General features: G+C 40.8%; 1 protein-coding gene across 4 annotated transcripts in view; it reads left to right on the top strand.

Moving 5' to 3' along the window:
- The window catches only part of LOC123519469 (geranylgeranyl transferase type-1 subunit beta-like), a 26,593-nt gene extending 11,633 nt beyond the window's left edge, over positions 1-14,960 (top strand). For 2 of the 4 annotated variants that reach the window (XM_045280780.1, XM_045280781.1), the window contains 7 exons: positions 7,722-7,905; positions 8,558-8,688; positions 9,130-9,358; positions 9,656-9,788; positions 11,331-11,450; positions 11,863-11,976; positions 12,106-14,960. In XM_045280780.1, coding sequence (XP_045136715.1) covers positions 7,802-7,905; positions 8,558-8,688; positions 9,130-9,358; positions 9,656-9,788; positions 11,331-11,450; positions 11,863-11,976; positions 12,106-12,372 — 1,098 coding nt within the window. In that variant the 5' untranslated portion in view covers positions 7,722-7,801 and the 3' untranslated portion in view covers positions 12,373-14,960. The remainder of the gene's footprint in view (positions 1-7,721; positions 7,906-8,557; positions 8,689-9,129; positions 9,359-9,655; positions 9,789-11,330; positions 11,451-11,862; positions 11,977-12,105) is intronic. The other 2 variants (XM_045280782.1, XM_045280783.1) reach the window with 2 other exon arrangements.
- The last annotated feature ends 50 nt before the right edge of the window (positions 14,961-15,010 follow it).

The following is a 15,010-nucleotide window of genomic DNA, read 5'->3' as shown; positions in this document are numbered from 1 at the left end:
CCAAGTTGCTCTTTGGTTTTTTTTTTTTTTTTTCTTCTTTTTCAACATTTTTTTCAGCTTCTTTTTCCTCTTGCTTTGGGTAGAAACTGTGGCGAGGCATCAAAGCTTTTCTTTCATCCTCTCTCTCTCTCTCTCTCTCTCTCTCTCTCTCTCTCTCTCTCTCTCTCTCTCTCTCTCTCTCTCTCTCTCAAATTTTCTACCTTTTTTTCCTTTCTTGTTTTAATCATTTTTATTTCCTTTCTCTCCTTTTGGCTTATCTACAATCTCTCTCTCTCTCTCTCTCTCTCTCTCTCTCTCTCTCTCTCTCTCTCTCTCTCTCTCTCTCTCTCTCTCTCTCTCTCTCTCTCTCTCTCTCTCTCTCTCTCTCTCTCTCACACACACACACACACACACACACACACACACACAACTGGGTCACTACCAAAGCTTCACCTTTAACTTGGCTCTGGTCTCGCAAGTCTCATGTAGTAGTAGTTTTAAAGGGACTCTCCTCCTCCTCCTCCTCCTCCTCCTCCTCCTCCTCCTCCTCCTCCTCCTCCTCTTTTTATCCTTCTCTTCCTCATACCTTTCTCTAACTTCTCCGCCTTCTGATACTTTCTATTTTTTGTTTTATTTTCTCTCTACTCTTCCTTTCTCTTTCTCTGTTATCTATATCACTCACTCTCCCGTCTCCTCCTCCTCCTCCTCCTCCTCCTCCTCCTCCTCCTCCTCTTTATCTTCTTCCTACATTTTTTTTTTCTTTTCTTCGTCTTTCTTTTGTTTTTTTCTTTCTTTCTTCATCTTGGCCCTTACTCCTCCTCCCCTCCTCCCCTCCTCCTCCTCCTCCTCCTCTTCCTCTTCCTCTTCCTCTTCCTCTTCCTCTTCCTCCTCCTCCTCCTTCGCCTCCTTCTCCTTCCGCAAATGCGGGCAACTGAATTAATATCTGAAATTGACCACTTTTTCTTACCAATTACGCCCTATGTGTGTGTGTGTGTGTGTGTGTGTGTGTGTGTGTGTGTGTGTGTGTGTGTGTGCACGAATCAGGACTCAGTTGTCCATTTATTTCAAGGAGTATTCGTTTGAGTGAGTGAAAGACACATTTTAAATCTTCTTTCTTATATTATCCTTCCTTTCCCTTCCCTTCCTTTCCCCTGTCTTTTCTTTCCATCCCTTCCTTCTCTCCCTTACCTTTCTCTTTCCTTCTTCCCTTTCTTTCTTCTCCATCCCTTCTCTTCCTTCCTTTCCTTCCCTTCCCTCCTTAACCTGTATTTCCGTGAGGCATTAAGGCACTGCTTCACTCATATTCACAGTTCGAGACGGTTCACCCACAGTTCGCCTCCCGTAGAGTCTGTGTTGTGTTCATTGCCTGGCGTCAGTGTCTAAAGCTGGGTTTACACGGGGCAATTCGTGGCAGGCTTTAGCTGGAAATGTATAGCCAGGCGCGTCTGAATGGTTGCCCAAGACACGGAACCGCACTGTTAGTCTAGAACCAGCCGCCTCTCCGAAATGAGCAGCTATTTTTCCACAGTCGAATGAGCGCAGCTATAAGCATAACATCCACCTGCCCATAATAAGAGTAAATTTAAGGTGGAAGTAGCTTCAATTCAGAGGCAGTGGTAGCGAGAATAGGTGTCGCTATGATAGGTATACCTCGCCCGTGCACTCACTCATCCTTATGTGACGTTCTCTTGTGTTGTACAATTAGCTTCTTATGTGGTACTACTAACGTTTTCAGAAGCTCTGTCACGCTGTTTTTTACAAATAACTCGATAACGTGTATAATGTTTTGGAAACGGGCTATTCATCCCTTGTGTTAATTTTGGACATGAAGCTGATTCATCTAAAGTTAATACTTATGGTACTTTACTCAGAACATCATGACCATATCCAGCTTGTGGAAGTCGTGGCCGGACTTAGCTGGCAACCATCGAAACAACGTTCTGTATAAGCCCCGCCTTCCTGACCCCCCTTCCTAACTTCCTCCATATACTCCATTCATGTTGTATGGGAATGCATTTCCCCCTATCTCTGTCAAATTGTCTTTTTTCAATACTGACGCATGTACATGTACTGAATGAGCACTAAGTAAGAGGGTGGGGGAAAGGTGAGAGAGGGAGAGAAAGGAAGAGGGGGATAGTGATAGGGTGTGTAATAGGGGGAGGTTTAGTAGAGGAGAGGTGGTGTTCTACAGATTGAAAATTAGATCTAAGACCGCAAATGTTGCAGAAGTTGATGTAGAAAAAGTTAAGGGAGGTGTCAAGGCATTTGGGGTCGTTCGTTATCAAGAGAGGCGTCCGACCTGGGGACATTTTTGGTCCCCTCCCCAGAAGGGGACTCCGAGGCATTGATGGGAGTTCCCATTTTTCTTTTACATTTTAATTTTCAAGTGAAGGGTGTATGTGTGGTAAGTGCATGTAGTTTTGTGTGAAGAAGGAGAGTTGTCTTAAGAGGATAGGCTGTGACTGCCCCCTTGAGTTGTGAGACACAAAGGGAAACGTTCAGCGAGATCACAACTAGCTTTAATGGAAGGTTCACAGCACCCTCTGAACTAATGCTATTAGATCTCTCTGGGAGTAAGTTTGTTTCTTACTATCGCCAGTGTTGTGAACGCCACAGTGTCCTTTATCTTCTAAAAGATCAAGAGGAAATATTTTCTGCCCGTTCAGCACCATTCCATGTTCATGACAATATATAGACACATTTTTCTATATTTGGTGGCTAGGATTACCACATCATGAGTGAGACCACGTATGTACACCCCTTGACATCCCCTTACCACTCTACCTGATACCAATCTCAGCGCAGTGTCCATATATACAGTAATACCAGGCCGCTCGAAGGTTGCACACACACACACACACACACACACACACACACACACACACACACACACACACACACACACACACACACACACACACACACACAATCAAAATCAGAATCAGAAATTTCATTTCCATAAAAATGGCTATTCTGGACATCTTAGTTATGAGTATACACTGGTACTACATTTATGAGAAAACGAAATAATGTAATGGTGATAATAAAGTAATGACTTAAAACCATGAAAATCTAGAATTATTGAAGAAGTACGCTAGTCTGATTGGTTACAAGTAATAAAAAAAAATTATCTAAAACAATGTGAATCTAGAATATTAAAGGAAGTGTGCTAGTACTAATTGCTTACATGTGATAAAAATAAATACTTAAATAATGTAAATCTAAAATATTGAAAGTACTAATAAAATAATGACATAAAACAATGTATATCTCAAATTATTAAAAGAACACCACCACTTCTAGTTACATAAAGTATAAATATTGTGATAGTGACCCAGTTATGTTATACTCGTATATGTAGTGCATTATTCTTCATAAGGAAAGCTTTGAGACGAGTTTTGAAGACAGTCAGTGTATTTGAACCTTGGACCCGTGGAGGCAAGTCATTCCATAGTTTGGGGCCTAAGACGGTGAGGGATCGCCTGCCACTGTTTGTATGGGTGAAATGTATACGTGTAGATCGTGTTTGTGTCGTGTTGTAGGTGTGGTGTGAGACTTCACTGCGTGTGGGCAGATGCATGTACCATTCCGGAAATAGTTCGTTCTTTACCTAAACATATGGACGGCAACATCAAAATAACCTTTCTCTCTATTTTGAGCCACTGAAGCTGGGTTATGAAGGAAGTGGCAGGAGCACATCGCCTCGCTCCTCCGCCACATATTTTGGCAGCGAAGTTTTGTAGCTGCTGCACTGGTCGTAGTAGTGTGCCACCACCACACACACACACACACACACACACACACACACACACCACCACACTACCACCACCAACACCACCACCACTACCAACATCACTACCACTACCACCACCACTACCACCACCAACACCACCACCACTACCAACATCACTACCACTACCACCACCACCACCACCACCACTACCAACATCACTACCACCACCATCACCACCGCCACCACCACTACCACCACCAACACCACCACCACTACCAACATCACTACCACTACCACCACCAACACCAACACAAACACCCACCACCACCACCACTAACACCAACACCAACACACCACCACCACCAACACCAATACCAACACACCACCACCACCACCACCACCACCACCACCACCACTCCATCACCATCACTATCACCATCACCATCACCACCACCACCACCACCACCACCATCACCCCCACCACCACCACCACCACCACCACCACCGCCATCATCACCACCACCACCAAGACCAAGACCAACACCAACACCAACACACACCACCACCACCACCAACACCAACACACTACCACCACCACCACCACCACCACCCCCACCAACACCAACACCAACACACCACCACCACCACCATCACCATCACTCCATCATCACTCCATCACCACCACTCCATCACCACCACTATCACCATCACCACCACCACCACCACCACCACCACCAACACACACACACCACCACCACCACCATCACCAAGACCAACACCAACACCAACACACACACCACCACCACCAACACACACCACCAAGACCAGCACCAACACACACCACCACCACCGCCTCGCCAAGCCAAGACAGGCCACGGTCCGCAGCTACCAACATAACAATCTCGTCTCCCCCCACTCATAATTTAGCCCAATTTTCCGGGATTCTTAGGTGTTAAAGGGTGTTTAAGAAGAGAAGAAAGAATCTGAGAGGGAGAGAAGAGGCGGGATAGGTACCAAGAAGAAAACAAAAATATAAACACTTCGGTCTAACATTATCAATTGCTTCTTGTGTGCTGATGGCTGATATATCAATAGAAACATGCAATGAGTCATAATATGTAACAAAGTTCAGACTAGTTTTTGCTTCACGAAGAACTAACCGTTCCGTCATTTTATATAGGTACATTTTGATAATTGTTTTATCTGAACGCCTACCTAGGATTGTTTTGATATTCATTTCAAGAATTAAAAGATATGAGAAACATATTTCCAATAACAGTATTCAATAAGATCTAGTCTAACAAGCGTATTTTCAGTTTAAATGGACGTAAGTGGCGTAAACTAAAAATCTAGTTTACTTGTACGACAACGAATTCGTGTTTTTTATACTGTTGTGGAGTTTTTTTTTTTTTCTTAGAAAATATAGTGTAATATATATATATATATATATATATATATATATATATATATATATATATATATATATATATATATATATATATATATATATATATATATATATATATATATATATATATATATATATATATATATATATATATATATATATATATATATATATATATATATATATATTTTTTTATTATTATTATTGAAAGTGTGATTCATGTTCAGCTAATGGATTACTTATCTTCTATTTATGTATTGCCTGACAATCAGTCTGTGTATAGGAAGTTACACTCAACTGAAACAGCATTGTGTAGTGTCACTAATGATCTTTTGTGTATGATGGATGAGGGAAAGTGTGGTGTTTTAATATTGTTAGATATGAGTGCTGCCTTTGATACTGTAGTGCATGATGTACTGTTAGAAGATCTGCAGATCATAGGTGTTAGAGAACGTGCACTGCAGTACCTAAGGAGCTACCTTGTAAATAGGAGTTATTGTGTCCAAGTGGGGAGCTCCTTTTCTGAGCACTGTCAGCTCAACAGAGGTGTTCCCCAAGGCAGTGATACTCAGTTTTACTTAACAGTTAACAATATTTTAGATACAGAACATTGACAAGAGTTTTGGCTCTTATTAAGGGATGGATGAATAAAAAACAGTTGAAATTAAATGTAGAGAAAACTGAATGTTTGTTTATTGGAAAAAAGAGTGGCCTTAGGAGGTTTAACGAAGTGCAAAGTTTACATGTAAATGGTACAAATATTTATTTATCTGAGAGGGTTAAGGATTTGGGAGTCATAGTTGATAAGTATTTAAGCTTAAATGATCAAATAAATGAGGCTGTGAGAGTGGCAAGGTATAATCTGAGGAACATTGCTTTCATAAGGAGATATTTGGATGAATATTCTGTCAAGTCTCTGATTCAAAATCATGTAATAGCCAAGCTGGACTACTGCAACTCCTTGTATTATAACCTGCCAAATTATCAATTAAGGAAATTACAACTGACAATGAATAGGGCTGCCAGAATGATAAAATATGTTTCACCTCGCGACAGAATAACGCCTGTACTCATTGAGTTGCATTGGTTACCGATAAAGGCTCGTATTGCTTATAAAATTTGTGTGTTAACTTATCAAGTCATGACTACTGGAAAACCTGTTTATTTAAGAAAGTTATTGCATCCATTTGAGGTTAGGACAAGTGTTGTAGTGAGGCATGCAGCAGATGAGTACAGGCTAAATGAGCCAAGATGTAACTCAGATACGGGTTTCAGAGCCTTTCAAGTGTGTGCTCCAAGACTGTACAATAGGCTTCCAGTGCAGGTCAAGGCAAGCAATAGCATTGAACTTTTAAGAAAAGACTAAAGACATATTTATTCAGGGATGCCTATGATATGTCAGATATGACTGTCACTCAACATTATACTGTGTAAGATTTTAATGTGCAATTTTTATGTTTTGATTACTTAAACTACATTACATGTATAGCTAGATTTTATCGTGTGTGTGTGTGTGTGTGTGTGTGTGTGTGTGTGTGTGTGTGTGTGTGATCAGTTTTTACAATATTTTATATAGTACTCTGCTAGGTATTGTTCATATTTGTATTTTATATTTAATTACTATAGAATAGAGGCTCTGCAGAGCGCCACTCGTTGGTGGAGCAGGGTCTGAATGTAATGACAAAGAATAAAGAATAAAGAATAAAATAGGGGCCGAGATGGACTCGCGTCCCTCTCTACCTGCCCACACTCCAACAATATGTAGCAAACTTTCTGGCGGTTTCTAGTCTCAGACATTAAGCAAAATCTGAATTAACTCACTGAATAGATAAGCAACCTCCAACATATCTCAAATAGGACTTAAGTAAATAAGGTGCAGACCCATTCAGAGTGCCCGCCATCACCATATCCCTGTGTTGCCAGGTGCAGGACAGTTACCTTACTTTGGGATAATTTGAGCAATATCAGGGTAGCATTATTTCGTTCCAGAATAATATTCTTTAATTACTGTAAATAGTGTGGTATTATTTCTTACATACACATAAATATAAATGGTTTAACTTTTTTTAACAAACAGGCTAATTTTAAAGGGTAAAGCTCGCAACTTGACCTGGCAGCACTGTCATCCCCCCAGGACAGACAATACTTTTTTCCCGCCTCCCAGTGTCCATTATTCATCATCTTTGTCAATATGCACAGTGTTCCGGCGATTTCAAAATATTTAACCTATTTAGAAGTGTGTGTGTGTGTGTGTGTGTGTGTGTGTGTGTGTGTGTGTGTGTGTGTGCTTCCGCTTCTTCCTCCTACCCCACAGCCCACAGCCCCACACCACTGTCTCTACTGTTGATTGAAGCAAAATTGAACTTATGAACCCAAAACAACAATACAAAATAATTTCCTTTACTTTTATTCTTATTTTGTGTAATAAATCATCCCATTAAGCTTTATAATTACGAAAGGAAGTATGGTACCTAGTACTGGCAACATTACCAGAAAAAAATACGTGTGTAGGTTATATTTTCACCACAACCTTTTAAACCAAAAATAACAATAGAAAAGTATCACTAATATTTTTTCATTCTTTTTTTTATATGAACTCAGTTAATCATGATAAGAAGCAAGAAGAGACCAGTAACATTGTTGAGGGGTCGCCGCCCAGCTGGCGGGTGTAAACAACAACAATGTCCGGGGGAGAATATCCGTTTTTGCGAGCCAGACACGTCAAGTACTTTAGGAGATGCCTTCAGGTGCTGCCTTTCACCTCTGTGACCTTTGATACGAGCAGGTGGGTCATGAGATGTGCTATGAGGAGTGTGTGGGCAGAGGAAAAGTAAGACATGTGCTCCTCTTCCTGTCCCTGTCCCTCTCCCTCTCCTCTCCTCTCCTCTCAATGCTGTCACTTCCTAGTCGATTGGTCCAACGGGTACTGGCGGGTGAGAGGGTTGAAGTAAAGGGTACACACGTGCTGTTCTTTTCTCTACTTTTATTTTTCTATCTCGCTCATATCCTCTCATCTGCCCCTTGCTTCCAATTTTGAGTGTAGTGGTGAGAGGGGACGGCAGACGGTACTAGTGAAGAATGTGGGTCCCGCTTGGCCGGGGTGAGCTACCAGTCATCCATTCATCCTGCACCATTGCCATCGTACCGCAGTGGGATATTGTGGTGGGCAGCTAATGTATACCCTGCAGCAGAAATGCATACCTGGCAACTCAAACTGCTGGCCCGCAGGACACGCATTTTCTGCTACGAGATTATACGTTTAGACAAAATATGATGTTTTCTGTAGTCTATGTATACAGTGACAGTGGTAGCAGTGATATTAATTAACTAAATTATCCAAACTTATGTAGCTTAACCTAACCTAACCCTTAAATGGTAACACTAGTGTTATTTGAATATTATCTAGGATACGTATTACTGTAATTTTTTTCTTACAGAATGGCTGTGCTTTACTTTGCTCTCTCTGGGTTGGACCTGCTGGATGGCTTGTCAGAGCTAGATATAAAGGAGAGACAGCATATAATTAACTGGATTTACTCCCTTCAGATACTTCCAGGGAATGACAGAGGTAAGGGTTGTATTGTGTCATCTGTGTGAACCCAATCTTTTCCATGAGTTCATTTGGTGTTTTGAAGTGAATGCCACTTTCCTTGAAATGCCACTCCCTGACTTCTGACTTCTTGCTGTCTGGTCTTATGTATTCATTCATTCTCTTTCTTTCTCTTCTGAACCAAAATGTATTTGTCAGTATGTATATTAATATTCAAATAGACATGCTTTTATGCATGACTGTGGTAACTTACTTCAGCTTGCCTTATTTCCAATGTGTGACTGAAGTTTGGGATGTCCATGAGTTTAAGCTATTACTTGTATAGGTCATTATTGGCAAATAATTTTTTCTACTGAATCATCATCACTCTTCATAGATACAAAGTGATGTGCAGTAATTCACCAATATAATAATTTAGTTAGAAAAGTCAATTGTCTATTATGTGGATATTTTTCTCTGGCATCCTTGTGCCAGATGAGCAGGCGTGTGCTGGCTTCAGGGGTGGCACAACCTTGGCCAGCTGTCGGGGGAAGAGTTCCTGTGATGCTGTGTCCCAGCTGGACTGCGGCCACATCACCATGACTTACACAGCCCTGGCTTCCCTCATTATCTTGGGTGATGACCTGAGTCGAGTGGAGAGGCCGGCAGTGATGGCCCATGTGGCTGCCCTCCAATGCCCAGATGGAAGGTCAGTGCCACACCCCACCCACCTTTGTTCTTGAGGGAAGTTAGTTACTGTATGAAGGTCACTGTTATCTACTTGTTTATTTATCTTTTCTTTTTTTGTGTGTGAAAATGTAAGTAGATGTGCCTGAAACATTTAGGAGTGAACTTTGTTTTGGCATAATGGCTTCTTTCAGCTTCCCTTATTTCTTAATGTTCTTATGTACATCTTTAAGAAAGGTTAAAGTTATCAAACAAAAATTATTTGGGGTTATTTTTGCCTTTAAAAAGAACATTGTGATTTAATATCCACGTTTTTCAGTTTCTTCTCAACAAGAGGCGGCAGCGAGAACGACATGCGTTTCATGTACTGTGCTGCCGCAATCTGCTACATCCTGCAGGACTTCTCCGCCATCAATACCACCAGTGCCACCAAGTACATTCTCAACAGTATGGTGAGTGCCAGCCTGTGCCCTCAGGCAGGTTCAGTATAATGATCATTATTACTGAAGCTGTACATATTTCTTTATTCCAGCTACAAAATTTACCAAGGAGCTGATGTTCACATTGGTTCTTTAATGGTCATACAGAGGGATCATGTCTGTGCAATCTGAAACGAACAAAAAACTCCAGTGTTGCAATTAGTTGCCAGCAGCTGTAGAAGCCTCTTGGCACCCATCATTGGTACATGCTATGGTTCATTTCACCGGTACAGGATGGAGATTTTGACAGGTTGCCTTTCATGCCATCAGTCACACATATATTGTTAGGCTCTCATGACTTCATTATTAGAAGATGTGTGAATAATTCCTTACTGGAGTAATTACATCTTTTTAGCCTCACACAGTTCCTTCAGCCTTACCAGCACCAAGTCTTGGTTCCAGCTAGAGCCAGAAGCTGTTTCAGGTAGGTCACTCGACACAAGGCGTGTTGCAGTGCAGTGCAGTTCAGTGGCTTGTATTTTGAGCATTGTATAAGGCAGTGTTGAGTGCTAGGCTAGGGTTGTCATATGTCCAGATTTCCCCAGGCATATCTGGAATTCATGTGTCGAAATCTGTGTCCAGGTGAATTTTTTTTAATTCCTCAAATGTCCGGAATTTCAGCTTCTATCAATAACTGTTTAAAAAATGTCATATTTTTATAGTTTGAAATGGTTTGAGAGAGGAAGGCAAGAGGGTTTACCTTTTGGCAGCTGTTTTAGTCTGGTTTCATTCAAGACTAACATTTTTTGAGTCAATGCTATCAGCCTTCCCTTCATCGCATGACTCGCCTCACATTGTGTGCTAGTCTTTTCTCTTTAAGCATCAATCAGTTTGCATTATTGTATGTTTCTTTGTGGCTTTGTGAGCTTGTTACTGCAGCAAAGGTAAATCAATTAATTATTTTGTTATTGATTTACGTGTTTTTCAATATCATATTTGGTGTTAGTGAACATTTCTGGAATTTTGATAGTTGATATATGGCAACCCTATGCTAGGCTTAGGGTACACCGAGAGGCAGTATTGTATTGGACTTAGTGTACTGTAAAGGAACTCAAGTGGTGCAACAATAAGGCCATTTATTCAATCAACTAGTACTGCACTTCCTTAATTTCATGTAAATGTTGGTCAAGTGATGTGTTGAAAATTTTAGCTACAATAGGACTGCATTTTCATCCTGCTGCCTACTCCCTTCCATTATGATATTGCCAAGCTAACTCCCTCATCCATATTATGATTTTATGAGATGTGCTTAGTTTAGCTTTTGAATCTCCATCCTCTTAAATAGGAAATCCATCCTTAAGAATTAGTGTCTTTTACTCAATTATTCATATTTCCTTTCATCACCCACATGTTGGGCTGAGCACCGACTCTCTCTACCTCCTAGTGCTGCACTGTGGAGTTCTTGAAGGGTGACTGTGGTTCTTGATGAATTGGTCTGGATAATTAGTAAACAACTGGTATATAAGTTTTATTTTCTTCTCTGAGCTATATTTAATAGTTGACTTTCATCTGCAGAGTTATGAGGGTGCCATGGGCCAAGGCACTCACCTTGAGGCACACGGGGGCAGCAGTTACTGTGCCATTGCCACACTCCACCTCCTGGGCAAGCTGGACTCCTCTTTGTCCAGAACTCAGGTTAAAAATATTCAGATTTTCTTTTTAACTAATGATGTATGTATCTGTGGAATGAAAGAGGTGTTGTTTGACTCATAACTCACATATGTGCTTTTTTACTACTTGAAATTCCCTCTCATGCTTTCTCCTCTCTCTCTCTCTTTCACTCTCTCTCTCTCTCTCTCTCTCTCTCTCTCTCTCTCTCTCTCTCTCTCTCTCTCTCTCTCTCTCTCTCTCTCTCTCTCTCTCTCTCTCTCTCTCTCTCTCTCTCTCTCTCTCTCTCTCTCTCTCTCTCTCACTCTCTCTCTCTCTCTCTCTCTCTCTCTCTCTTTCACTCTCTCTTTCACTCTCTCTCTCTCTCTCTCTCTCTCTCTCTCTCTCTCTCTCTCTAATGATCTCTCATCATTAAACTATAATTTTCCTTTGTTGGCAGCGTGAACGGTTGGTTCGGTGGCTGGTAGGGAGGCAGAGTGGAGGCGGCCTACAGGGAAGACCAAATAAGCCTCCAGATACCTGCTATGCCTTCTGGATTGGTGCCACCCTACAGGTTAGCTATTGTTGTAGTTTGTACAATGATCAGAGGTTGAGGAGAGGCATTAAACACCACTACCTTTCTAAACAGGATGCTACTTTGATTTAGGGAGTATTGAATGGACCATTAATTTTTCTTGTACAGATACTTGGGGCTTTGGATTACCTGGACACAACTGCCTTAAGACAGTTTGTTTTGTCCACTCAAGATCCCATAACAGGAGGACTGGCCAAGTACCCTAACTCAAATCCTGATGGTCTACACACATACCTTGGCATCAGTGGACTGTCTCTACTAAGGAAAGATGACCTGAAGCCTGTGGATCCTGCACTAAACATTAGCCAGCAAGCACTCTCTCATCTCCATCAGCTACATAAAAACATTTCCAAGAATCCCACTGTACCCTGTTGATGACTGTCTGCTATAACTGACCATCTCCCTCTTTCGCTTCCTGTCGCCTGTCTGTTGTACAACTATAGCCTGTTCAAGCACACATTACTTGAATTAGCTGCATTGCCCCAGCAGGACTTGTGCATACTCGACATTTCCTGCTGCTCTTCTTGGCCCAATTTTTTAAAACGTGGGATTAGTAGTTACTAATGCTAATTTTGCAAAACAGTGTCCATCATCATCAGGAAGATTAAGGTGTTTATAAATGCACAAGAGTTGCTTCAGTTATCGACTTATGCATAGCACAAGAGTTGATATTTTGTTCTAACATCCCTTTGTTTCTTTCCCTGTTAGAACCCAAGTTTAAAAAGTTATGTGGAAGCTTTGTTGTTGGGATCTAACAGTTTAAAAACTTGGGCCTTTACCTGTCAGCTGCTTTGTGTCACAAAGCTTGGTGCTGCTAATAAGAGTCTGTGTGTAGTCATGGAAGGGATGGTGATGCCAGCCAGTGCCACTATTGTTGATTGGGTTACTATGGGTTCATTTGAAGGTCCATGTTCCCTTGTTCCCTCAGTAACACTGTTGGATAAGGCTCATATTGTTAGACCTGCCCCACTGATTTTTGTCATTGCTTATTGACTAATGTATAAAAATAAGGAAACCATCTTCCAACTAAACAAAAAATTCCATATTGAAGAGTTGTCCTGCCGCAGCAACATACAGGGATTTCTCAGATTATGCGAGGGATACGTTCATGAAGGGATCACATGATGTAAAAATTGCATAAAGTGAACATGATGACTAAATGTAACTGTACACTATTAGATGTTCCAGTGTGTGTGTGTGTGTGTGTGTGTGTGTGTGTGTGTGTGTGTGTGTGTGATCCTTGTTCATCCGGACCTCATTAATGTGGATTTTGGTTTACCCAGACAGTGTCCGAATAATAACGAGTCCTGACTGCAGACAAATAAATTCAAACAATGCACGCCTCACACTGCCAGAAATGCCCACCAGGCGGTTGTAAATAAATCTGGCAGATGCTCATAAACGTGTCTTATCCAGTATCAGTGAATATAGTTTTGTGCATTTTTTCAGGATGAATAGATACCTTAAAACACTTATCATGCCTCCGAAATTTATTAAGCATGAGTGGCTCTAACTGTGTCTCAAAAGCTATTGTTATGAGTGTTTGTGAGGAGTATGTTGTGACCTAGCAAACTGTTTCAAACATTAGAAAGCCAAAAGATAAGCTGGTAGAATAATCTGCCAAGTACTGTGTGGATGCATCGGCAACCAAAAGTGTTACGAAAAGGTGTTGGTTGTGAAGTGATATGTGTAGCAGCGATTGATGACACAGAAATCCTTGCAGCAGCTAGGAAGCTGGCACAGAAATTGGAAATAAAAATTTTCATGGGGAATGATGGGTAGCTGGCAATTGTGCAATCGACATGACTTTTCAGTGCGACTGTGAAGCTGGTGATGCAGACACTGTCAGCATCAAACCTTTTTGGTCATTTTTTGGACATCAGTCCATTATACACCAAGTGTATAATGGTGTGATGAGATGGGTTTCTTTTGGCTTTTGTGTACTTCTCAGCTGGAATAAACAAAGGATTATCATTGCTATAGTAACAGCATCTAAATAACAGCAAGACAGCTTATGCTGACATTCCTGACGACTTTGGCCTCACTAGGTATCCTGAGGGTGAGGTGCCTCCACAGGCTGCAATCAGCTGTGATATTAAATATGGCAGTCCCAAACATCTTGCAGAATCCCATAACTCTCGAGACTTGCCAGGAGTTTGAAGTAGTGTGTGAAGGGACAGCATGTTAGTGGTATACATGGGAATCACTTGGTGGCTGCATCACAGAACCAAACCTGATGTTCAACTTGATATTCTTGGCATAGTTTTATTCTAAATAATCTGCAATATGAAAAAATTACTAGGTTTTTTTTTACCTTGTTACTCCAAAACTGCATATTCTAAATACATAAATTGAGAAGTCACCACTACAGTACCATGACAAACCTCATTCCTTAGGTTCCAACTCTTAGCTACCTTCCACAGCACTACCACCACTGATACATAACTGTATACCTACATGGTTACTATTAACTCGAAGATTGACTGCATGTCATTTAGTGGAAGGCTACTGGGAGTGATCACAATATAGTCATGGAGGACAGCTCTAAAATATGTATACAGAATTTATTACGGGATGAAAAAAAAAAAAAATTCATTTGCCAAAAATGTTGACAAAAATAGGTCTAAAATGAGTCTAGTACAACAGTTTTGTTTATTCCTCACAAGCAAGGGAACACAATCTCAGTAATTAATGATAATAGCTCAGTGTAGACATGGAAGTGGCTAGTCAAATGTTAACTTACAAATCCTGCTTGGTTTGTGCAGCTTGCTCAAATTAGGTCCGTCTATAATAGAGGCATGGTTTACATTGACAGGGCATTGTTTGAACTCAAAGATTTAATTTAAAAATAAGCTAGACAAATGTTATATATATATATATATATGTTATACAGCACATCCATATAATCCTGAAATGTTGTTTGTAAATATTCATTAAAAGATGCATATATTACATGAAGTGAATTGTGTTTTGAACTCAACATTAATATATTTAGTGCATAAGACCAAGACTG

The sequence above is a fragment of the Portunus trituberculatus genome, chromosome 45 (genome assembly GCF_017591435.1).
Source record: "Portunus trituberculatus isolate SZX2019 chromosome 45, ASM1759143v1, whole genome shotgun sequence".
NCBI lineage: Eukaryota > Metazoa > Arthropoda > Malacostraca > Decapoda > Portunidae > Portunus > Portunus trituberculatus.
Note: the sequence above shows the minus strand (reverse complement) of the source record. Positions and strands in the feature narration are given on the sequence as shown.